The sequence below is a fragment of the Aspergillus melleus genome (assembly GCF_016097325.1).
Source record: "Aspergillus melleus strain CBS 546.65 chromosome Unknown contig1, whole genome shotgun sequence".
NCBI lineage: Eukaryota > Fungi > Ascomycota > Eurotiomycetes > Eurotiales > Aspergillaceae > Aspergillus > Aspergillus melleus.
The window spans coordinates 2,689,233-2,711,214 of record NW_025763370.1 but is presented as its reverse complement, the minus strand read 5'-3'; the positions used below and the strand labels follow the sequence as shown (position 1 = coordinate 2,711,214).

The 21,982-nt window shown below is 53.2% G+C and overlaps 10 protein-coding genes across 10 annotated transcripts; 5 read left to right on the top strand and 5 right to left on the bottom strand.

The window, feature by feature from the left end:
- Window positions 1-349: 349 nt before the first annotated feature.
- Window positions 350-3,563, top strand: BOI2 (putative polarized growth protein (Boi2); the record flags this gene model as incomplete). Its single annotated transcript, XM_046082600.1, has 3 exons — window positions 350-407; window positions 541-684; window positions 757-3,563. 3 exons carry the CDS (start codon window positions 350-352, stop codon window positions 3,561-3,563), a joined length of 3,009 nt encoding a protein of 1,002 aa, XP_045938557.1.
- Window positions 3,564-4,128: 565 nt separating this feature from the next.
- On the top strand, window positions 4,129-5,967 carry LDX57_000952 (uncharacterized protein; the record flags this gene model as incomplete). Its single annotated transcript, XM_046082599.1, has 1 exon — window positions 4,129-5,967. The coding sequence occupies one exon, from the start codon at window positions 4,129-4,131 to the stop codon at window positions 5,965-5,967; it is 1,839 nt and encodes a 612-aa protein (XP_045938556.1).
- A 153-nt stretch (window positions 5,968-6,120) lies between these two features.
- RPL23A (60S ribosomal protein uL14) lies at window positions 6,121-7,891 on the bottom strand. Its single transcript, XM_046082598.1, has 5 exons — window positions 7,741-7,891; window positions 7,275-7,325; window positions 6,800-7,046; window positions 6,623-6,700; window positions 6,121-6,531 (listed from the first exon to the last, which is right to left on the bottom strand). The coding sequence occupies exons 1-5, from the start codon at window positions 7,752-7,754 to the stop codon at window positions 6,499-6,501; spliced, it is 423 nt and encodes a 140-aa protein (XP_045938555.1). The 5' UTR covers window positions 7,755-7,891; the 3' UTR covers window positions 6,121-6,498.
- A 562-nt stretch (window positions 7,892-8,453) lies between these two features.
- On the bottom strand, window positions 8,454-10,722 carry rpdA (histone deacetylase RPD3; the record flags this gene model as incomplete). Its single annotated transcript, XM_046082597.1, has 4 exons — window positions 8,454-9,491; window positions 9,554-10,095; window positions 10,162-10,462; window positions 10,534-10,722. The coding sequence occupies 4 exons, from the start codon at window positions 10,720-10,722 to the stop codon at window positions 8,454-8,456; spliced, it is 2,070 nt and encodes a 689-aa protein (XP_045938554.1).
- A 401-nt stretch (window positions 10,723-11,123) lies between these two features.
- RPN11 (proteasome regulatory particle lid subunit RPN11) lies at window positions 11,124-13,008 on the top strand. The gene is made up of 4 exons (XM_046082596.1): window positions 11,124-11,410; window positions 11,567-11,820; window positions 11,881-12,416; window positions 12,482-13,008. Exons 1-4 carry the CDS (start codon window positions 11,342-11,344, stop codon window positions 12,628-12,630), a joined length of 1,008 nt encoding a protein of 335 aa, XP_045938553.1. The 5' UTR covers window positions 11,124-11,341; the 3' UTR covers window positions 12,631-13,008.
- Window positions 13,009-14,557, bottom strand: LDX57_000948 (uncharacterized protein). The gene has a single exon (XM_046082595.1). The coding sequence runs from the start codon at window positions 14,080-14,082 to the stop codon at window positions 13,210-13,212; it is 873 nt and encodes a 290-aa protein (XP_045938552.1). The 5' UTR covers window positions 14,083-14,557; the 3' UTR covers window positions 13,009-13,209.
- Window positions 14,558-18,066, top strand: TIM50 (protein translocase subunit TIM50). Its single transcript, XM_046082594.1, has 3 exons — window positions 14,558-15,010; window positions 15,086-15,817; window positions 15,875-18,066. Exons 1-3 carry the CDS (start codon window positions 14,765-14,767, stop codon window positions 16,460-16,462), a joined length of 1,566 nt encoding a protein of 521 aa, XP_045938551.1. The 5' UTR covers window positions 14,558-14,764; the 3' UTR covers window positions 16,463-18,066.
- Window positions 18,067-18,474: 408 nt separating this feature from the next.
- Window positions 18,475-19,837, bottom strand: LDX57_000946 (fungal specific transcription factor domain-containing protein; the record flags this gene model as incomplete). The annotated part of the gene is made up of 4 exons (XM_046082593.1): window positions 18,475-18,896; window positions 18,959-19,094; window positions 19,156-19,537; window positions 19,593-19,837. 4 exons carry the CDS (start codon window positions 19,835-19,837, stop codon window positions 18,475-18,477), a joined length of 1,185 nt encoding a protein of 394 aa, XP_045938550.1.
- Window positions 19,838-20,038: 201 nt separating this feature from the next.
- LDX57_000945 (Zn(II)2Cys6 transcription factor domain-containing protein) lies at window positions 20,039-20,785 on the bottom strand (the record flags this gene model as incomplete). Its single annotated transcript, XM_046082592.1, has 1 exon — window positions 20,039-20,785. One exon carries the CDS (start codon window positions 20,783-20,785, stop codon window positions 20,039-20,041), a length of 747 nt encoding a protein of 248 aa, XP_045938549.1.
- Window positions 20,786-21,696: 911 nt separating this feature from the next.
- Window positions 21,697-21,882, top strand: LDX57_000944 (uncharacterized protein; the record flags this gene model as incomplete). Its single annotated transcript, XM_046082591.1, has 1 exon — window positions 21,697-21,882. The coding sequence occupies one exon, from the start codon at window positions 21,697-21,699 to the stop codon at window positions 21,880-21,882; it is 186 nt and encodes a 61-aa protein (XP_045938548.1).
- Window positions 21,883-21,982: the final 100 nt, after the last annotated feature.

The following is a 21,982-nucleotide window of genomic DNA, read 5'->3' as shown; positions in this document are numbered from 1 at the left end:
GAACTTTGCTTCCTCTTGGCCCCGCCGGTCTTTTTTTCTTTTTTTCTTTTTTTCTTTTTAATTTTAATTTTCTTCCTCTCTCTTCCTGCTGTGTTTTCTCTCCCCCTCTCTGCCTCTCTCTCTCTCTTTCTCTCTCCTCCATCCTCTTCCTCCTTTTCCCCTTCAGTTCGCTCATTTCCTCCTTCTCCCTCCTCCCACCTCAAATCCAACAATCCCCTCCCGAATCTCCAACTCTCCTTCGATCCAACAAACCCGCCGAGGGCTGCGGCCCCGATGTTCTGCGCAATTGCCCCGTCATCACTGCGCCTTCTGACAGTCCCCACTCTGCATCTTTAAATCGCTTGTGACAATGGCTTTGACCTCGCCCCCCCGCGGCGTTCATCCCGGTGATCTTCTGCTTGTCGTTCGTAAGTCGTCCCTGTTTCAACGGTCGCAATCCACCCAACTCAATCTCTTATCTTAATTCATCTCTTTTCCTTATCTCTCCAATTTATTTCCTCCATTTTCCTCCTTCCCGGGAGCTGTTGACTGACCGAATAGATGATTTCGATGCGCGCGGCTCGGATGAACTTACATTGCGACGTGGTGAGAAAATCGAATTGGTGGAACTGGACGACGGATTTGGAGATGGATGGTATCTAGGGAAAGAATTGAAAGATGGCACCGTCGGCCTCTTTCCGGGAGGTACGGATTTCTGCGTGACCCCTTGACGCTGGTCGAACGCCGCTAAAATGGAAGCTCCTTCCCCCCAACCAGTCTATACCACCACCGCCCCCAAGATTCCCACTCGTCCGCAGAAGGACACGCCGGAGACCGATGACCCCGCCCGGCTGGAGAGCGAAAAGGACAAGTCGGATCATCTGACGCCGAATGCGACCGCTGCGTTGAGCTCTCCCAAGAGCGGCGAATCCACCCCTCACGTTTCTCGACACGCCAGCCTGTCCGACATGCGCTCGTCCGACCAGGACAGCGAGTCGGCCGCCCCTAGCTCGAACCCCTCGCCGTCCCAACCGCAGCGGTCTAGCTCCTCCCCGCTCCCTTCGTCCAAACTCGCCCTCGACCTGCACCACTCTCTACGTCAATCAATTGACGGTCATCTGAACGGCCAAACCAAAGACAGCCCTGTCATGAACGAGACGCTCAGCGTGATCGATGAGCACATCACCGATCTCAGTACCCCCCGCCACAGCATGGCCATCACCCAAGAACCGAAGTCGATCAACGATTCGGCCAGCGAGTACAGCAGCACCTTGGACCACCGCATGTCCTACATCAATGGCCAGGAGACCGACGAGGAGGAGGAAAGTCACCCGACGGAGGCCGAAGTCCGCCACTGGAGCCAGTCCTATACGGCCAAACACCTGCGCGATCTAGGCGTCGACGCCAGGCACTGTGATATCTTCGAGGAGCAGGAGATCACCGGCGACGTGCTGCTGGACATGAACCAGGATTTCCTCTTTATGAAGGAGTTTGATTTCGGCGTCATGGGCCGCCGCTTGAAGACCTGGCATAAAATTAAGGCCTTTCAGGAGGAGGTCAAGGGAACGAGCTTGACGCAGTCCCGAAAGACCTCGCGCGGATCCGGCTCTGGCTTCGCGACCCCCGATGAGCGAACCCTCAGCCGTGCGGGCCATCCGGCCCCCTTCCTGCCCAGGATTCCCAACTTGCGAGGCTCGACCGGGTCTGCGCAGCAGCACCCGCGACTGGTCAGCAGCAGCAATATGCCCAGCAACGCCAGCTCCCCCTTGACGCCGCAAACCCCCGGCACCTGGATGGACCATTCTCGCCGGCCCTCGGCGGCGTCGATTCGCGAGATCAACCACTCGCGACGACATTCCTCGATCGACGCCACGAATCGCCACTCGGGCGCGGGCGACTCTCCGCCCCAGCCCGGCCATCAGGGCAAGGGCTCCTTTGATCGTGCCTGGACCATGTCCGGCGGTTCTCAGCGCCGCCCCGGCACGGCCGCAGCCGTGACGAACGATCCCGTTCTCCCACAGCACGTGTTTCGCGGTCCCGAATCGAACAACGGTTCGGATTCGGCCGTCGCCGTCGCGGACGATTTGGATCGAGGCTACTTCTCCGGACCCGATGGGGATCCGCGGAGGACCAAGCGACTGCAAAAACGAACCTCCGTTCGGAGTGGAAGCTTCAACTCTGGACCCACCAGTCTGGCCGACCTGAACGTCAAGAAGCGCCACTCACGCATTGGCAGTGCCGAATCCATTCGGGATGCCAACCCGCGGGCTTCGACCACCGCGAAGCCGGTCGCCACCACGCCCCCGAAGAGCCGCATCAGGAGCCTGAGCCAGCGTTTCTCGGAGCGCCCGAGTCAGCAGGCATCCCAGGCCGCTGGGGAGGAGAAGCCCACCACGAACTCCGGCGGCTTCTTCTCGTCTTTCGCCCCGCTCGTTAATCGGCACGATTCCGACCCCGTTCCTCGGTCGACTCCGGTGCCCCTGCAGCAGCAGATCAAGAACGCGGGGCGCAAGTTTCCGCGAGCCGTCGGTCTGCGCGCCATGTCGGACGTGGTTGGCAAAGGTATTGACACGTCCGTTCCTCCTGCCTCGCCCGTTCGGGATGCCGATCCGTCCTCCGCGCGCACGGGGTCCACCACGCCGTCCACCACCAAGAGCTCGGAGCGCCACAGCACCGACGGGTCGAACAAGGCCGCCGAGGGAAGTATCTCGCTGCCACGCACGCGCACCGTGAAGTCCGGCGTCAAATCGAAGAAGGACACGAGTGCATACACGCGAGGGTTGGAGAAGAAAACCCCGCAGGAGCAGATGCAGGGGTGCGAGTTCTCCGGTTGGATGAAGAAGCGTTCGTCCAACATCATGACCACGTGGAAACCGCGGCTCTTTGTCCTGCGCGGCCGCCGGCTGTCCTACTACTACTCGGAGAATGACACGGAAGAACGCGGTCTGATCGATATCACGGCCCACCGCGTGCTCCGCGCGGACAACGACCATATCGTCGCACTTCATGCGACCATCACCGGGGCTACGGCGTCGCCCACTTCGCCGGCCAATTCCGCGGCCGGCGACCTCGCGTCATCCGACAAGGCATCCGGGTCCGAGTCTTCCCTGCGCGGTCCCAGGAATGGCGGGGAAGGGCCGTTCTTCTTCAAACTGGTCCCGCCCAAGACGGGCACCTCGCGGACGGTCCAATTCACCAAGCCCGCGATTCATTACTTCCAGGTGGACAGCGCCAAGGAAGGCCGCTTGTGGATGGCGGCGTTGATGAAAGCGACCATCGAGCGGGACATGGAGACCCCCGTGGAAACCACCAACAAGCAGCGTACCATTAGTCTGAAGGAAGCTCGGCTGATGAATCAACGACCCCCAGAGTTGACGCCTCCTAATCAAGCGGGAGAGGAGAAAGTTGAGCCACTCAGTCCGGCCGAGGAAGGGGGTGAGGCCGCGGCGAACGGACTGGGTCTCGACGAAACCTCGCAGCCCAATGGCGAGGACGCGGAGGAGAAGAGATCATCGAATCCTCTGGGTGGTCTCGACACCGGACCGTCTTCTCTGCTTCCCGAATCTGTTGCCAAACCTGAATAATGATTCGCCTGTGGAGTGAATCGCTTTGGCTTCCAGCTTTCTCTTATTTTCCTTTATTTCTGTGTTCTCATCCCTCAATTCCTTTGGCCGCTACCCCCCCTTGTTCGGCGTTTTATGTGATATACCCCCCGCTCGGAACTGTCTGTTTTATCTCTTTTGTTTTTTGTTTTATATTACGTCCGTTTGGCATGGTAGGAGGGAATTCGAGAGGGTGTGGTTAGAGAGTGAAGGCATGAAAGGATGCGGATGATTTGAAGTGGATGTTATAAGCATGAGCGGTTTCAACTCGCATGGTTATCTTTGGAATCTGCAATAACTAGTAAGGATAGCGTAATAATGAGAGAGCCAATTCGCCTTGAGACCACGCTGGGATGCATCGATAGCGCATTCATACAATCTGTAGATCGCCGTCCCGTGATCGTCCCGAGAACTTCAACTTTTTCCCCTTTACCCGTTCTCTCCTTCATCGCTACGCCCTGCAAGATGGGACTCATGTCCTACTCTCAATAATCCTATATACAGATCAAGGGACAACATCAATGCTGTCATCCTCCGTCCGATCCCCATGTTCCTTCGCCGGTTTCTTTCCCACGTGCTCTCCGGTCTCATACCGCTGGCGATAGCAGCCACTGTCTATCTCTACCTCTACCCGATTTTCCACGGTTGCGCATTCCCTCTCCCTACATACGACAATGCCGAAATCTTCCCAAGCGGCTTCCTCTCGGCCATCCGGCAACATGTCTCCCCGCAAGCCGAGTTCGACTCTTCCAACCCGCCAGCCATCTTCCGACTCCTCGTACTAGCCGACCCCCAACTCGAAGGCGACAGTTCCCTCCCCAAAGCCGAAGATAAGCTCCTGGCGCGCATCAAAGCCCACCGATCAGCCGTGCAATCCGCGATCGAGGCCACGGCGTCCCCGTCGCCTCTCCCCAGGGATGTCGTCCGCGCTGTCCTTGCCGCGCTACGCTCTCTAGTCCGGGACGACGTGCCTCGCTCGTTGCGTGCCGCGCGCAAACGCCTCGACCTGCTCGGCAATGACTACTACCTGGCTCATATCTACCGGACCCTGCATTGGTGGACGCGTCCGACCCATGTCACCGTGCTGGGCGACCTCATCGGTAGCCAGTGGGTGACGGACGAGGAATTCGACCGTCGCGGTCATCGATACTGGCAGAGGGTGTTTAAGGGCGGCGAACGAGTCAGCGACGCCCTTACGGGGGCTGATACCACCGGGGACGGAATTGCGGTCGACCCTGCGGAGACGCTGCTGAACGCTACCGACTCGCCGTGGACGCAGCGTATCATCAACATCGCAGGGAACCATGACATTGGGTATTCCGGGGATGCTAGCGAAGCTCGAATCGAGCGGTTCGAGCGCGTGTTCGGGCCTGCGAACTGGGACATTCGATTTCGGCATCCGGTGCAGCAGGCGAAAGAGAAGGAGAGCCAGACCCAGGACCAGAGCCATGACGCTCCCATCACCCCAACGCTCCACGTAATCAACCTGAACACATTGACGCTCGACACGCCAGCTTTCTCTACCGACGTACAAGCCCGCAGCTACGAGTACATAAACGATCTGATCACCCACCGCACGTACCCCGTCGACGACCGCGCCACGTTCACGCTACTACTCACGCACCTCCCGCTACACAAGCGCAAGGGCATCTGCACCGACGGCCCGCATTTCACCTTCCACGAGTCAGACGACGAGAACGGGCCCGACGACGTGCCTCGCTTCTGGGAGGGCGGGCTGCGCGAGCAGAACCATCTCAGCGAACATGTCAGCGCGAACGGTGTCCTTCAGGGTATTTTCGGGATGACGGGGGATGAAGACGCCGCGGGGGGTGGGTTTGGTCGGAACGGTCTGATTCTGACCGGGCATGATCATACGGGTTGTGATGTGGTTCATTATGTTGATCGGACAGTCGAGGAGAAAGAATCATCTACAGACGCGGACGAGACATCGGTAGACAATGAGAACAATGACAATAACGAACCCCCGGCGTGGAAATGGAACGCTCGGCGATACCACCGCCACAACTCGTCGGACGCTCGCTCCGACTCCCCATCCATCCGTGAAGTCACGCTGCGTTCCATGATGGGCGAGTACGGCGGCAACGCGGGCCTCCTGTCCTTGTGGTTCGACGCTGACCCGGCCGTCGGGGAATGGAAGTATGAAATTACCATGTGCATGGCCGGCGTGCAACATGTCTGGTGGGCGGTGCATGTGCTCGACTTGGTGGTTGTGATTGTGGTGGTTGTGTATCTGGCCATGGGAGCTGTTGGGTCGCGGACTCAGACTCAGACCCTGGTCCAGAATCAAGATCAGAATCAGAAGCCTGCGAGTGTGTATGAGAAGAAGAAACAGGTTCAGGAGAAGGTGCAGAAGAACGAGTCATGAACGGCTTGCATGAGACTCTTTGGGATGGAAACGGTTACTTATATATACTTACGAAAAAAGACACCGATGTCTATGCATCTTAGATGTCATGTATTAAATAAAGTGATAGATACCATGAGACTACGTCATTGCATTAATCACTATTACTACAAATGTTAGGAACCATCATCAAGACACCATCGTAACATGTACAGACAGTTACACCAACCAACTCACACACCACTCATTCGACACCAATGGATATCGATCTAACATACAGGGTGTAAGATCTAAAAAGGTAGTCTACAATCGTACCCTGCGACGTCAACACATCCACAAGCACCCATCATATGGACAAGGTATGGAAGCGGAAGTTTGGGTTCGTTTCATTCCTCATCGATAATAGTCAGGTATGAAAGATAGGTTTGAAGGGATTTAAGTTCGGATTCGTTTCATTCCCCAGAGCAGCAGCTGGTATCGTTCTAAAATTTTCATTTTTTTAAACAACAAAAAAAAGGTTCTCCCTAGACGGCATTTTCATTTTCCTCTTGTTTACATAACGACACCGGAGTTGGAAGCGATACGCTGTTTTATCAGAGTTAGTATTGCGTTTTAGAAGGCAGGTCGAGGTCGGAAGTAGAGGAGAGTGAGGGAAGAGGGATGGAGAGAGTCTTACAGGCCACAGCTCAGCAGCCTCCTTTCCAACGGGGCCAGTGATGGCGGAACCCTTCATTTCACCCTTGGCGTTGACGATCTATTTGAATTATGGATTAGCACCTCTGCTTTTTCTTATCCATGTTCCCACCGTTCTACTTTCGGTTGGGAATGTGGGACGTGGAAATTGGATACTCACAACACCAGCGTTGTCCTCGAAGTAGAGGTAGATACCGTCGGGACGTCTCCAGGGCTTGCTCTGACGGACAACAACGGCGGGCATGACCTTCTTCCGGAGCTCGGGCTTTCCCTTCTTGACGGTAGCCATGACCATGTCACCGACACCCGCGGCGGGGAGACGGTTAAGACGGGCACCGATACCCTTCACCGAGATGATGTACAGGTTACGGGCACCGGAGTTGTCGCAGCAGTTGAGCACGGCGCCGCTGTAAGAAAGGGTGTTAGTTATTTGGTGGCCAAATAGATCGGTGGATGTGCGTGTGTAGAGTATATGATCTGGGATGGTGGTTGTGATGTGATGCGCCAATGTTCGGAATCGTAGAAAGATATATTTTGTTGGATGGCGTTCTTTCATGTCGTCGTAGTTTTGTCGTTGAGGTTGAGGGAGAAAATATCGGGAATTGATTGCGATGAAGAAATAAGATCAAACGTACCAAGGCAGACCGAGCGTCATCTTCAGCTTGTTGCCGGCATTTCCACCACGACTGTTTGCGAAATAATATTAGCCTTGGATTCATTCGAATTTCCCGGTTGTTCGTCTGTAGTCTTGGATTGCCATGTCATGTCTTGTCGAGTAGAGTCGAGTCGAATCGATTCGGAGTTCCAGGTGCTTGTTGCAACATCTTTGTACTTCGATTCATTGAGTGCATTGAAATCAAAGTTTGCCACCTCTTTCGTATCACCCATTCAGCCATTCCAGCATTTCAAGTCGTAGACCCCCCTTTTCTCATCCTCTGTTCTCTCCTCTCTTCCATTCTGCATGTTGATTCCCCGACTTGACCACCGCTCCCACATCTTTTCATCCGATTCGATTCGACTCGACCGACCGACCGACCATGACAGGCGATATCCAAGGCGCAAACAATCCCCCGCGGGAGTCAGAGATCAAATGCAACTCACCCTCTCTTAGACATCTTGGCTAGGTATCACGTTAAGGGTGTCGGATACTGGGATTTGGCGAAGGGGGGCGAACGAAGGTCGAGAGGGATCGCGGGCGGACGTCGAGGGTTTGCTCGGGTTTCGAATTGCTTCTCGCTTAGTGTGCGTCGTGGGTAAAATCTTGGCGGTGCGGTGTGATTGGTTGCGATCGGTCCGCGCTGGCTTGCCCTAGGGCTAGCACTCTTTTGGAGGAATGAGTCAGCGGGTTTATCTTATTAGGATGCGATAAGATAACTTATCCTCCGTTGTAGCTGTAGGTAGTATACATTCTGTTGTCTGTCAGATGGAAGCCCTGTGGATAGCCCATCACGCATGGCACACTCGCATTGAATCGCTTTCATCCGTGTTCATGATATTCTAGGTCGAGCACCCGGTTGGGCGGTCCACCGCAGCTGTGACTGCTGTATAGCAGACTGTAGTCTGTACATACATACATCTTCGAAGCTTTGCCAGGATCAATTAATGCACAAAATATGTGAGGCTGTAAGACAAGAGAAATGAAATAAAATAACACAGCGAGAAATGAACCCCCTACTAGGAACGACAAAAAGAAACTACTATATGGAGCCAAGTCTTAACCATCAATTAAGCATGCCATCATCCAAAAACACCATGTTGCCAGCCCGTTGCGCCAAGGAACCTGAATTATAAACGCCTCTGCAAGATGCCGAGGCTTATTCCTCGCTCTTTGTAGGCTCTTCTGGTTGTGGTTCCGTGGTGGTCTCCTTGCTGGCCTCCTTGGTCGCTTCCGGTTCCGCTTGGTTCGCAGAAGGTTCTTCCTTGGTAGCCTCCGGCGTTTTCTCTTTCGTTTCTGCGGGTTCCGTGGCCTCGGTCTCCTTCGCTGAGGGCGCCTGTTCCGGTTGCTCGGTGGACTCCTTTGCAGGAGACCCAGTCTTACCCGGTGATGAAGGCTCCGTAGCAGGCTTTTCAGTAGCGGGTGTCTGCTCGGCGGGCTTCTTCTCGTCTTGAGCCTCGCTGAGAGCAGTAGCTGCTGCCGCTTGCTCCGTCTTTTCCGGCTCTGGCGCGGCCTCGCTTACATCTTCCATGGCGATATCTTCGTCCTGTCCCTTGGGGGTTGGCTGACGAGAGATGGGAGCGGAGGCAGCGGTTTGTTCCTGATCATCAAGGACCATGTCGGTTTTCTCGGCAGCAGACGCTTCCTCGGCCCTCGATGGCGGTTCAGCTGCAGCGGACGGGGAGCCGGCGGCTTCTGTCACAGGTTCGGGTGCATCACCCATCTTCGCATCCGCGGTCGTGTCCATATCATCGTCCGGAATCGAGGATGCGTCTTGAGGGGTTGCCATTCCACTTTCAAGCCCAGAATCGGCAGGATCGAGGTGCCTGTAATTGGCCTGGTTTCTCCTCTTCAACGCATTGGGCTGTCGACGGATACCATGAGCTGCGTTCTCCTCCTCATCCTCGCTCTCGCTGAGTTCGCCCTCCTTTTGAATGTACTGGTCAAATCGCCGCTTCGTGTATCGCTTGTCCTTGTTTTCATCTTCGTCTAAGTCGTCAAGAATATCATCCGCCTCATCGTCCATGCCTTCCACCAGAGGGTCCCGGGGTACATCGGTCATTTGCACAGAAGGCGCAAAAGCGCACCGCTTGAGGTTCTCGACGACTTGAGCGCGAATCTTGTCAAGATATTCCTTGGTGTTGGCGTTGTCCATGTTCGACGGGCGCACGTCCAACTCGTAATCCGGGGCGAAGTACTAGGCCATGTCAGCAAAATGAAATGAGATAAAACCATTTCTAGCGCAAGATAGCCACCAACCTCATAGTAATCGTTATAGGGAAGCTCGGCGCCCAGGGAGTCTCCCACAAGGATACCGGTCTCGAAAGCCCAGGTCCGTGCAACATTCCGCATGGTGTAGCCACCTCCTCCAAGAATCAAGGTGGGCAAGTTGAAGCTCTTGATGAAGTTGACACAGTTGGCATGGCCTCGCATACTCAGGTTGAAACATCCCAAGCGATCTCCAGACAGACTGTCGCCACCACACTGGAGAACCACCGCTTCCGGGCGGTACCACTCCATAACGCTCCTTATCACCGGTTCAAAGATGCTCTTGTACGAAATGTCGTCAATACCATCACGGAGCGGAAAGTTCACGGCATAGTTCTTGCCGTGTCCAACGCCGGTGTCGCGAAGTTCACCAGTTCCAGGGAAGTATTCTCCATATTTGTGGAAAGAGACGGTCATGACACGGTCCGTAGTATAGAAAGCTTCTTCCACACCATCACCATGGTGGACATCGATGTCGACGTACAAGACTCGCTGCTTGAAACGCAGCAACTCGAGAATACCCAAGACGATATCTAGAGGGAGATCTGGTCAGCACATGTCCAAAACATCAACCATAATCCTACACGGGAAATCCATACCATTCACGTAGCAGAATCCACTAGCCTCGCTCTTTTTGGCGTGGTGGAGACCACCGGCCCAGTTAACGGCGATGTCGCATTTGTTGCGATTAAGCCGAGCCGCGCCTTCCATACTGCCACCCGCGCTAATACCACAGAATTCGAAGAGACCATCGAAGACGGGACAGTCATCACCGACATTATACTTGCTTTGCTCTTTCGCGAAAGAGTCCATGTTATCCGGTGTCACCTTAGAAAGGAATTCGATGTAATCGTCGGTGTGGAACTGGGTCATCTCGTACTTCGAGGCGGGTTTCGCACGCTACAAAGATTGCTTGTTAGTATTACCAATTTCCCGGATATCGGTGGCAATCCGGGGTCACCGTCACTCACGTAAATCTCCATTTTCTTGTAGAGACCATAGTTCATCACCAAGCTGTGCGTCAACCTTATGCGATGGGGCTTCATGGGGTGCCCGGAGACGTAGGCATAGTTGCCCACATCCGAATCGTAGAAGTAAGCGACTTTTTTGCCACGATCCCCATTGGTACTGATGGGGTCCAGAGGAGGGAGAGACGCCATTTTGGAGAGCAGCGTGTGAGAAAACACGAACTTGCTTCACTCAAAATCAGTCTTGTTGCTGGAAATTCGATGGCACGGTGTTTGTCGGCACTAGAGAGTGGATTTGGCAAGGTCTCAAAGGAACAAAGAATCGAGGAAAGCGTCCCCAAGTCCAGAAAGAACAATTCACTGATCCGACGATGTCCACACGCCACGAACTGTACACAAATCAAAGCCCAGATCAAAGGCGAATGGACCGCATTCCGGGAGAGGAGGACGATGATAAATGTAAGGATGGAATGGAAGCGAAGGGGAAGGCCGAGAGAAAGGCGGGCGGAGAGACGCAGAGCAGCTCCCACCGCCTTCGTCAGGTGCCTTGAGAGCTCGATGGCGCCGCCTTCGCTTCCACCTATCGTTTGTCTCGTCATCGTCTTCCTTCTACTCAATCTCGGGCATCTATCTTAGATCACCTTCATCTAATTCCTCCTACTCTTCGTTCTTTCGAACCATTTGAATCACCAACCGTTCTTCCTTCGGGTTCCGCTTAACTATTTGGCCGTTCTGGAGCTTCCGTGTTGGAAGTCATCCTTTGCCTGTTTCGCATCTTCTCTTTTATTCCATCCATATCTCATCATCAACCATGGATCGACTTAATCGCATGCTGCAGGCTGCCCAGGGTATGGGTATGGGGAGTGCAGCTCCTGGTGGCGTGAGTTCCCTTCTTATGACATCTCACTACACACCCTACAATATCTCCATTGCAAGAAATGCTAGGAAGATAGGTCGGCATTGATTCCTTGCCGGTCATCTCCTTAATAAACCCACGGTAGTTGAGAGGCGTGGCGCTGACAATCGGATCTTCCAGGATACGCCTAACCTGATCGACAACTCCGAGACTGTTCACATCTCCTCGTTAGCTCTTCTGAAGATGTTGCGACATGGTCGGGCCGGTGTGCCCATGGAAGTCATGGGTCTAATGCTGGGAGAGTTTGTGGATGAATATACAGTCAGAGTTGTTGATGTCTTTGCGATGCCTCAAAGTGGTACCGGTGTCAGTGTCGAGGCTGTGGACCCCGTCTTCCAGACTAAGATGATGGACATGCTGCGACAAACGGGACGGTAAGCTTGGGCTTTACCAATTCTGCCTGAACCCGTGACTAATATCTTTTGACCATACAGACCAGAGACCGTTGTTGGCTGGTATCACTCTCACCCCGGTTTTGGCTGCTGGCTCTCGTCCGTCGATATCAATACTCAGCAGTCGTTCGAGCAGCTGACACCTCGTGCCGTCGCCGTCGTTGTCGATCCCATCCAGTCCGTCAAGGGTAAGGTCGTTATCGATGCTTTCCGTCTCATCCAACCCCAGACTGTCGTCATGGGCCAGGAGCCCCGGCAAACGACTTCGAACTTGGGTCATCTGAACAAGCCCTCGATCCAGGCTCTCATCCACGGATTGAACAGACACTACTACAGCATCGCCATCAACTACCGCAAGACCGGACTGGAGGAGAATATGTTGATGAACCTGCACAAGCACGTCTGGACCGAGGCCTTGCAGATGAAGGACTTCCACGAGGAGGGCCAGCACAACGTCGACCGAATGAAGCAGCTCGTCAGCCTCGCCGAAGGCTACGAGAAGCGGGTTAAGGAAGAGACGGAACTCAGCAAGGATCAACTAAAGACGAGATACGTCGGAAAGGTTGACCCGAAGAAACGTATGTTTTCCGTTTGCGCATGCACCTTGTACCACTTCGTTCATTTGCTAACTGCCCTCCTATAGATATCGAAGACGTCAGCCAGGAATTGATCGAGGACAACATCGTCGCAGTTTCGCGGCAGATGATTGACAAGGATGCCTCAGTAGCCCGCCAGTCGAACGGAAAGGAGTCTCAAAATGGCACTGGCATGGAGGTGGACGAGGATCTATAAATGACTCGAACATGATGAAGAGGAACGATCTGTATACGTGTTTCTTACTATCAAGAAATGAGGATGGTTGAGGATCTGTTCGCTAGTACTAGGGAGCATTAGACATGGAGATAATCTCCGTAAATGAATGATTCGATGTACCGTCTCCTCTCTTTCAGTATGTTGGTCCGGTTTACTTAGTTCGTGCTACTCGATATATTTTACTAGACATGGACACTAAGTCATTTCATTCTTCGCTTCAGATTTAAAACTTTGGCATGGTGTTATGTACGTACAAACCGCGGAAGCTACGTACTTCCAAATGGGATGGCTGCAAATATATATCCCAACAGTACCGCCTGAGGGACAATCGAAGTCTTACAAAACTTCAAATTCACATGTTTTATGTAGACATCAATAGGCATGACGTGTAATCAAGAGAAAGTAAGAAAAAAAAAAGTGTAAAAAAATAGCGTAAATCGATGTGCTCTATATATGAAAGTCTAATATCTAACAGTGCGCCAAAGACAGTAAAACCATAAACTGTACAGAAACCATTGTCATGTCCTCATGGAAAGGCACGAAATCAAATCATTGCGGTCATGAGTTCAAAATCCGAAGTCTTCTCTGCGTGACAGGATTATTCAGACTCTTTTCATCGTAGTTGCGCTCGTAGATAGGGTTCCTCTTAAGTATCTCCTCGCCGTCATAATCTGTCCACCCTCTCATAGGGCCCCAGACAATCTTCTTCGATGCCGCTCTTGCCTCGTGAAGCAATCGCTGCATCAATTCCCCGCTCTTGCGCACAGATGGGTATGCATCGAACTCGACGTGAACCACGTTGGGTAGTCTTTTGAGGGACTGCTGCACAATTGCCCCGGCAAACTCGGTGTAAAAGCCCTCGGAAATTCGGAAACCCTCGAAGACCGGATGCGACGGGTCGCATTCTACAAATATTTTGAACGTCTTGACGCGAGTCATCTCCTCCAGGCCGAGTTCCCTGTTAACCGTCCAGCTCTCAGGCGGTGCAGTCCAACTGGAGCCCAGGATCAATTCGACACTCGCAATGGAGGGTAGGTACCGCGACGAGACGGCTCTGATTGTTGGGAGCGTGCAATAATCTTGGATATGGAAGAGCCGAAAGATCTGACTGGAGTAAAAGAAGTCGGTAGCTTCGTTGTGCATACGGCGCGATGCCAGGTACAGATTGATACGGTGATCCATTGGCGACCGAGGAGGATTTTTCGACGAGGCGCCTACACTGCCATTTGCTCGCAGTGCTTTTCTGCGACGCGGTGTAAAGAGGACGAACGAGTAGATTCGCAGCCGTATCTCTGACGGAAGGTCGAAGAACCGAAACGGACCCTGTATTTGTCGGCTTCGAGCCTTGCGATTTTGTTTTTTAACACCTTTGGGGTCATCTTGATCAAGATGGACCTTTTTCAAGGCGTTTGAAAGACTGTCGGAAGCCATGTTGTGCTCCGTGTAGGAAGAAGTCTAGCGCAAATATGAAGGAGAAAAAAAAATAATACACGGCAAAATTCTATCAGGTGTGTGAAAAAACCAAGTTTCTTGCGTTTATCCCATTCTAACCGAACTCGTGGATTAACATGCTGATACAAATGCAATCAGGCAGTGACATCAAACCACCATTTAGCAGAAGATATGGATTTGTATCCCATCAACGGGGCTGCAGTTGCACAGATTTTCTTCGCTGCAGCTCTTGGGGACGGGATATTGGTCTCCCCAGCTAATACAACCCAGCAAGCATCGAAAGGCTTGCTGAGTCAAATTTACCGTCTGGGTGTTCAACTTTCAAAATTGGAGAAAAAAAAGAAGAAGAAGAGAAAAGAAGAAAACGGCGGAAGGCGAAAGATTTTAAAGGCGGGTCGGGAATGACGCACGGGGTTCTTCCGGGCCGCCGTAGCGCAGCAACCGCAACTTTTCCGCTCGACGCCATCGATTGCATCCTCGGACCTCGACAAGTCAGTCTGGAACTCCAGGACCCTCTTGACACCGTGTCTCTGTCCCGTTGCCTTGTCCTCGAGAAGGCCAACTGCCTGAATTCTCTTTGATCGTCGCGCAGAGCATGAGTGCGCTGTTTCCTTAATCTATATCATTTCTGTCTATAATTTAATGCCCTTTCTTGTTCATCATGCTTAGCCGTGCAGTATTACCTCTAACGAGGCCGAATGTCCTCGCCTCCACACTCCGTGTTTCGGCGCTTCCTGTCACCCATTCGCGATTCTATGCGAAGGTTGGCAAGCCCAAGGCTCCTTATACCATTCCCGATTCCGTGAAGCCTTCCAAACCCGAACAGCCGGCAAACTCTTCGCAACAAGAACCGTCGCCGGAGCAGGCCCAGCCTGAAGCTAACACCGAATCTCAGCGGTCGCAAGCTGTAAGCCAGTGCCTCCACAGATTGAGAACATAGATAGTTCTAGGACCAAGCTGATTGCCATTCGAATCTATCCAGCCCGAATCGGAGCCCACGCCTGCTGAAAAGGAAGCCGCCCAGAAACCACTTCCCGACCTCACGCAGGGAATTCCCTCCACCCTTGCTGCCGAACTTGAAGCTCGCTCCAAGGGCCGTGGCCAAGCTTCCTTAAACCTCACCGAGGACCCCTCGCGCTCCGAAGAATACACAGACGATGGTCGCGACGGCGACATTCCCAAGAGCGGCTACGAGTCTTCTCTCGATCGCCGAAGGGCCCGCATGGCCAACCTGATGTATGTCCTTTTCCTGATGGCGGGTGCCGGAGGAGGTGCCTATCTGGGACGGAACTGGGATACCGAAGAAGAGGAGAAGGCCCACCCAGAGACCCCTTCGGGCTGGGGTTTCGGTCTCTGGTACAACCGCATCAAGGCCCGCTATAGCGACATCACAAGCTACTACAAGGACCCCGCGTTCCCCAAGCTTCTCCCCGACGAGGACCCCATGATGCGCCAGCCCTACACCTTGGTTCTGAGTCTGGAGGACTTGCTTGTGCACAGTGAATGGAGTCGTGAGCATGGATGGCGAGTTGCCAAGCGACCTGGTGTCGACTACTTCCTTCGCTACCTCAACCAGTACTATGAGCTTGTCCTCTTCACCAGCGTGCCTAGCATGATGGCAGACCAGGTTCTGCGCAAGCTCGACCCTTACCGTATCATCCGTTGGCCTTTGTTCCGTGAAGCTACCCGCTACAAGGATGGCGAGTACATCAAGGTATGTGGTTTCTGACACCCAAATAATACCACTATAATAACCAACAACGATAAACAGGATCTTTCCTACCTGAACCGTGACCTGTCCAAGGTGATCCTGATCGACACCAAGGAGGAGCACGCTCGTTTGCAGCCCGAAAACGCCATCGTTCTTGACAAGTGGCATGGTGACCCCAAGGATAAGACCCTGGTCGCCCTGATCCCCTTCCTTGAGTACCTTGCCGGTATGGGCGTCGAAGACGTCCGTCCCGTCATGAAGTCCTTCGAGGGCACCTCCATCCCCATCGAGTTCGCCAAACGTGAGAAGGCCATGCGTGAGCGATTCGAGAAGGAACTTGCCGAGGAGCAGAAGAAGAAGCCCAAGCTCGGAATGGGTAACCTGGCTTCTGCCCTCGGACTGAAGTCCAACCGTACCCTTGACGGCGAGCAGTCTCCCTCCGAGGGCCTGGCCCAGGGTAAGATGCTGTGGGACCAGATCCGTGAGCGCGGCCAGAAGAACTACCAAATGATTGAGAGTGAGATCCGTGAAAACGGCGAGAAGTGGCTGGCCGAGATGGCTGCTGAGGAAGAGAAGGCCCGACAGGAGCAGATGGACGCAATGAAGGGCTCCTTCACCGGCATGTTCGGTGCCGGTAAGAAGGAGTAAATTCGTTGTTGATAGGATTTACGGCGCTTTATAGAACCCCCCCTCCTCTCTCCTCTGTTCCTCCTATTCATCATCATGCGTCTTTTTTTCTTTTCTCCAGTGGTGGGGTTACGATTAGAAGGGTTCTTTGGCTCCTGAGCATCATGGGTGACTGTAAAATAGCATTTATTGGTTCTTCGTCGGTTTTGTATAAATTGAAATATAGTTTAATGTCTGCAAATGGACCAGTTGAGTTTCTACTGTAAACGGTGGACCTGTGAATCAGTGTATATGGCCAGTTTTGCTTTATACTCTCTTCAAGTTCAGCGCCCTAATACGACGTTCTGCAAGCCCCGCCTTCTGTTTATCCGGTATAAAGCTCGCCGTGCCCTTTCGACCTCTTTTCGCTTTCTTACTCTAGGTAGGTAGTATTTGGGTAGCTCTCCTGCTCGGCGACCTGCTCTTGTAAACAAAGTGGCTTTGAAGAAAACAACGGTAATATCGATAGCAACGTATATCACGGGGATGAGAACACTGAACCGAGTCTTTGTGGTCAACATGGTATTATCTCTAGAACTCCAGATCACTAAACACAACCCTCATCATGGCGCCCTCCAGCGGCAAGGGATCGAGAATCTTTTCAACATATGCCGGCCAGTCATCAATCCACTGCAATAGTGGGAAGATGTGTGCGTATTCCCAGTACGAAGGATACCACCCAGCCGTTTCCCAGTCCACAAGAGCAGCTACCTCATACTCTTCTTCATTGTGACAGGATTGACGACCTTTCTGACCAGAACATTCTCTCTGTAGAGATCTCCGTGAGTAAACATTGGCGGGTGATTGCGAAGTGCTGACGGGAGGTGGCGAGCAAGATAGTCGGAGAGAAAGCTGTGACTGTTCGATTCGCTCCACATGGTTTTTGAGCGAAGTGCGATGGCTTTCCCGAAATCTTCTGCCGTCTGGAACGGGCCGGTGACAGCAGGGTCTTTGTCGCGAGAAAAGAAATGTCTATGGGGAACGGGTCCTTCGTTGACACTGCCATAGAATTCGGGCGATGGCAGCGCTCTCATTTGGTCGAAGATGCATCGCAATTGCCCAACGATCGAATGTTTATTTGCCTCGGTGAGCGAAGGCCACGCCAATCCTAGAGGAATGCCGGGGATGTATTCCATCACGATATACAGTGTGCCCTCATCGCGGTACATGGCGTAGAGTCGTGGCGCTGCGATGTTGAGCCGCCTTTCAACAAAGAGTAGAGCATGTCCCTCATTTTCAGTCACAAGTGGGCCATATTTCACAACATATCTTTCTCTGATTACCACCAGGCGTCCACCATAATCCGATCTCTTAGGGAGGGTTCGTGTTGCCTGTTCAATCTCATTCTGATCAGGAAGAGGCCCCGGTAATTGACTAGCTTCTCGATAATAAGGAAGAGAGAATGGCATAGTTGGAGGGGCGACGTCGTGTTGAATGGAACAGTTGGATGGCAACGTAATTTGAGGATGCAGCCCACGGTCCATACGGTGTACCAAGTCTGGCCCTTCACCGCTCTGCAGTAAAGGGATGGAAACATTGGTGAGAGGTGTAAAGATCTAATAAAACCAATAGTAATCACTAGCAGGCATGCCAAGGCAAGGCAGAGAGGCCTGCTAAGCGCCGCCCACACAGTTAGGAGCGATGCTGCGTGCGGGTGCAGAATAGGTAGAAGTGTACTAGACAGGAGGGCGGTTAAGCAGCAGCTCGCCGTCCGAAGTGATGGGTGGAAAGGCGGCTGTTTCTAGCGTCAACCGTGGCCATTTCCAGCATCGAATCCACATGCACTCATATTCGAGTTGTAACTTGTTTGATCAGTGCGTTTGCCGCGATGTATCTGATGCATCATACCAAGGTTCCCTGAACAATAAAAAAGCAGTGAGCTAAATGTTGAATTGTAGAAGCAGTAAATACAATGGGTATATGTTCCAACAAAGTCTCCCTTCCCTTAGCGCTAGACTGCCATTAGGTTCTAAAAAGACGGTGGCATATATAGGTCACCCTAAGTTTACATCCTGAAAAACAGAAACATCCCAAATTCCTGTCATATCGAACGGGAACCCATCCATTGTGCCGAATGTCCCGGAGATAGACATCATGTCGTCAACAATATCGTTATTCGTCTGCGTCTCAGGTAGCGATATCGCCGCCGGGTTGACTAGTCGGTTATCGGGCTGCCCGATGCCATCGAAGTTGGAACCAGCAGGGCTGCCATTCCCGGGAAGTCGGTTGAGGATATGCTCGCAGTGGTCCAGACACATGTCGGCTACGTCCCAGTCTTCTTCCTCACGGACACGGCGCAGGATCGTCCGTAGGGTTTCGACGTTCGCGAGACAAGAACGAGCGACTTCGCCGTCGGTGGTCTCGAGAGCACTGCGGACAAGCAGAGTGGCTGTTGATGTAAGGTGAAAGGCGCTGTCTGCATATGGGGTTAATTGCTGAAGGATGTGCGGAAGGGGATACAGGCGAATGCGGACATACAAGGAAGCCAGAATTCTTTAAAGTTCTCCTTGCGGAGAGATGAGATGAATTGGACGATTTCTTCGGCCGACCTGCGACACTCTGTCTGAAAATAGCGACGAGCTTCGGGATTCTCGGTCTCTGCGTTGTTGACCTCCTGTGATTTCGTATATTAGATTTGGGACAGAAATAAATACCAAATGAGGGAGGAAACTTACGGTGACCTCGACCCGGCTGACGAGCATTTTAACAGCCAAAAATCCCAGGTGCAAGCTACTCGTCCCGGATATGCGATCCTCTGACGTATTCACGGGGATTCTCAGCCAGTCAGGCAGAGAGTCTTCCCACAGGTCAAGATCCGTTCGAATTTGCCGGATCTTCTTGGATGTTTCGCGGGGCTGGCGCTGTTGAAGGCCATAGACAAGGGGCAACAGCTCTCCCAGAATTTCCGTCAATCGGCAGAGTGCAATGTGACAGTGGGCAGCTCGCACACGCTCGGTGGTGCGCCCAGCCTGCGGTAACAAGCCGTCGATAGTGGGTAAAGGAACATCGTATTGGTTTTTAGCAATTTGAGGAGGCACGCCGTGCCCAAAGCTTCCCCTAATAGGCTGCATTAGCGCAGATGAAAGCGAAGGATGAGTTGAATTGGCTTTACCAGCGATCATGAATCACAACACCCCACCAAAGGCGAATGCGATTGTTTTTTTCCCGCTCAGACATTTTCCAAAGACACGGATCACGGTTCAGCCCAAGACAATGCGCAAGCGAAATCATCCGACCGCAACTGATGGCATTGCCGGTCATTGAGAATATCGGCCGCCCAGTCAAGTCGACAAGTGCTGCGCTGATGGTAGATAGCCCTGGAGCTGAGAATTCCTCGTGAAGGGCAGCCACGGTCATGTTGACTGCGTATCGAACATCCGGCTTGGGGTGACAGGCGAGTTTCGGAGTATGTTTCCAATAGACAAGTGACATGGAATAAACCTGGCATAGTAGAGAAGCGGGTGGTTCGCTTGGCGAATCTGAGATGTAGGCTTCCCAGAAGCTGTCGCCGTCAAATATAGGAAATGCTACGTTGAATCGGTCTAGAAATCTGGAAGGTTATGTTAGCACGACGAAAAGCTGAGGGAAACCACGAGAGGCGTACAGTCGCACTAAGTCATGCTTGAAAGGCCCAAGGATCTGCTCAAGAATCTCCTTTTGGTTCTCTCCTGGCGGGATTCCCCGTCGCATACCCTTCCTCCGCCTTGAGATGGTGGTGTAAAGGATCGGCTTCCTCGGGTCATTTGAATAGACATTATACGGATGATTTTTGGGTGCCTCAGATTGATCTGAGGTTTCCGGAGGCATAAACTTCTCGATAACCTGGGCGTCATCGGCCACGACTGGACCGACAATCTGAACCGATTCGTTATGCGGGTCCTCGTCCCCCTGTCGCCTAGACTCGCTTCCCCGGCTGTCCACTGCCGAAGAGGCTCTGGTCCGAGTAGCGGTGTCATCCAGCGGACGAACGGGGTGCGGGGGAGAGTCACTTTCAGAAATGCGCTTGCGCTTCTGACTGGGAGCCAGGCTTTCAGCCATCGGATCGACCGTCCACCCTTTCGAAGGGGATCCATTAGGGATCGGAGGCTCCTGGCTGGGTTCTTCCTGGTAATGGCAATCGGCGCCTTGAACCCGACACAACAGACATGATTGACCGGGTATGTCTACCGTACATCGGGACTTGCGCTTCCTACATAAGTCACAAGCCCGGACTTTGTGCGATCTGTAGGGCCGCGCGCCTGCGTTGAACCCCGGCGACCCATGTTTCTGGGATGAAGAGCCATTCTGGACCGTCGCGGGTGGCATGGTGAGGCTTCGTCCCCTCAACAATGGTTATCGTCTTCCCCAGGCTGTCTTCATGAGCTGCTAGTGGGCCAATTCAAGGTGTTCACGCGTACGCGTGTGTCCGTTGGGATTTGTCCGAGACCGACGGAGATTGAAGCGTGAGTGGAGAGAGTTGATAAGGGCCGAGCTTCGGCATTAATCAATGACAGATTAGCGCAGCGACCAACGCGGGCAGCATTTGAACCGGGGACCGTCTACTGGGGTAATCGCGCAGACACGCGCATAGTCAGACACTGCAGGACCCGGGGGAGCAGCCCACGGACAAATTCTTATTAGAGTTAAGAACGCGGAGAAGGAGAAGAGGAAGGAGAGGTAAATTTCTCGACTATTAGTCATCGATCACGGACGGCTTCCCGACTGCCAAGACGTGGGGTGCTGAGTCAGCCACGTGCCCGTGCCCTGCTTCTTCGGGAATAGCTTCGGTCTTCAACGCTAACGACCGTCGGCCATCTTGGCGTCCTTCCTTCGTCCTCGTCGGCGGTCGCTGAGGAAAGGAATCTTGCACCAGGTCTTCCTGGTCAAGATAAGCCTGCTTTTCTTTGACTCTCTTCTCGACCGCCTTTGCTTCCTTCCCTCGGTTCCATCCCCCCTTACTTTCGTGGTTCCCTCGAACTCGAGAACTTTACCCCTCGATGGTTTCAGTCCGCGGTCCCATGCACCCACTCCAGTCAAGATCACCGTCGCACCGGAAGTGACCAGACACAGCCACCGACGCCGCTAGTTGGCGCTTCCGTTCTTCCACAGGCAACCAGGAAATCCTGCAAACTCTTGCTCCTGAGTCTTCTCCTGGGAACAATGCTGAATGTGCGCCATTGAACCTGGGAATGTATTGGTTCAAACCAATGTAGACTCCCATGTGCTGATCATTGACCATGGAGGAGGATGTTCGGTTGCCCTACGCGGAGCAGCTTGACGGCTGTCGGATCGACCATGAACAGCCCGACAAGGCTGTTTCTGACCCGCAACAGAATGGCTCGCGTGAGAAAGGTCAGGGACGGACAAATGAGCAGAGCTCACCACCCTTCTACCGGTTACCTCGCACCGTCATTGAGCAGTAAGTCCTTTTATTTCTTCTTTCTCTCAAGATTTCGTTTTCCCCTTTGCTTTTTGCTGTCCTTCTTGCCCGTATAGTTCCCAGCGGCATTAGCGCAGCGGGGA

Coding starts and splice junctions, on each gene's coding strand:
- RPL23A (XM_046082598.1), bottom strand. Junction 6,701..6,799: donor TCGAGGACAACGCTGGTGTT/GTGAGTATCCAA, acceptor TAATTCAAATAG/ATCGTCAACGCCAAGGGTGA. Junction 6,532..6,622: donor AGGCTGCTGAGCTGTGGCCT/GTAAGACTCTCT, acceptor CTGATAAAACAG/CGTATCGCTTCCAACTCCGG.
- RPN11 (XM_046082596.1), top strand. CDS start 11,342: ATGGATCGACTTAATCGCATGCTGCAGGCTGCCCAGGGTATGGGTATG. Junction 11,411..11,566: donor GGAGTGCAGCTCCTGGTGGC/GTGAGTTCCCTT, acceptor CGGATCTTCCAG/GATACGCCTAACCTGATCGA. Junction 12,417..12,481: donor AAAGGTTGACCCGAAGAAAC/GTATGTTTTCCG, acceptor GCCCTCCTATAG/ATATCGAAGACGTCAGCCAG.
- LDX57_000948 (XM_046082595.1), bottom strand. CDS start 14,082: ATGGCTTCCGACAGTCTTTCAAACGCCTTGAAAAAGGTCCATCTTGAT.
- TIM50 (XM_046082594.1), top strand. CDS start 14,765: ATGCTTAGCCGTGCAGTATTACCTCTAACGAGGCCGAATGTCCTCGCC. Junction 15,011..15,085: donor AATCTCAGCGGTCGCAAGCT/GTAAGCCAGTGC, acceptor GAATCTATCCAG/CCCGAATCGGAGCCCACGCC. Junction 15,818..15,874: donor AGGATGGCGAGTACATCAAG/GTATGTGGTTTC, acceptor AACGATAAACAG/GATCTTTCCTACCTGAACCG.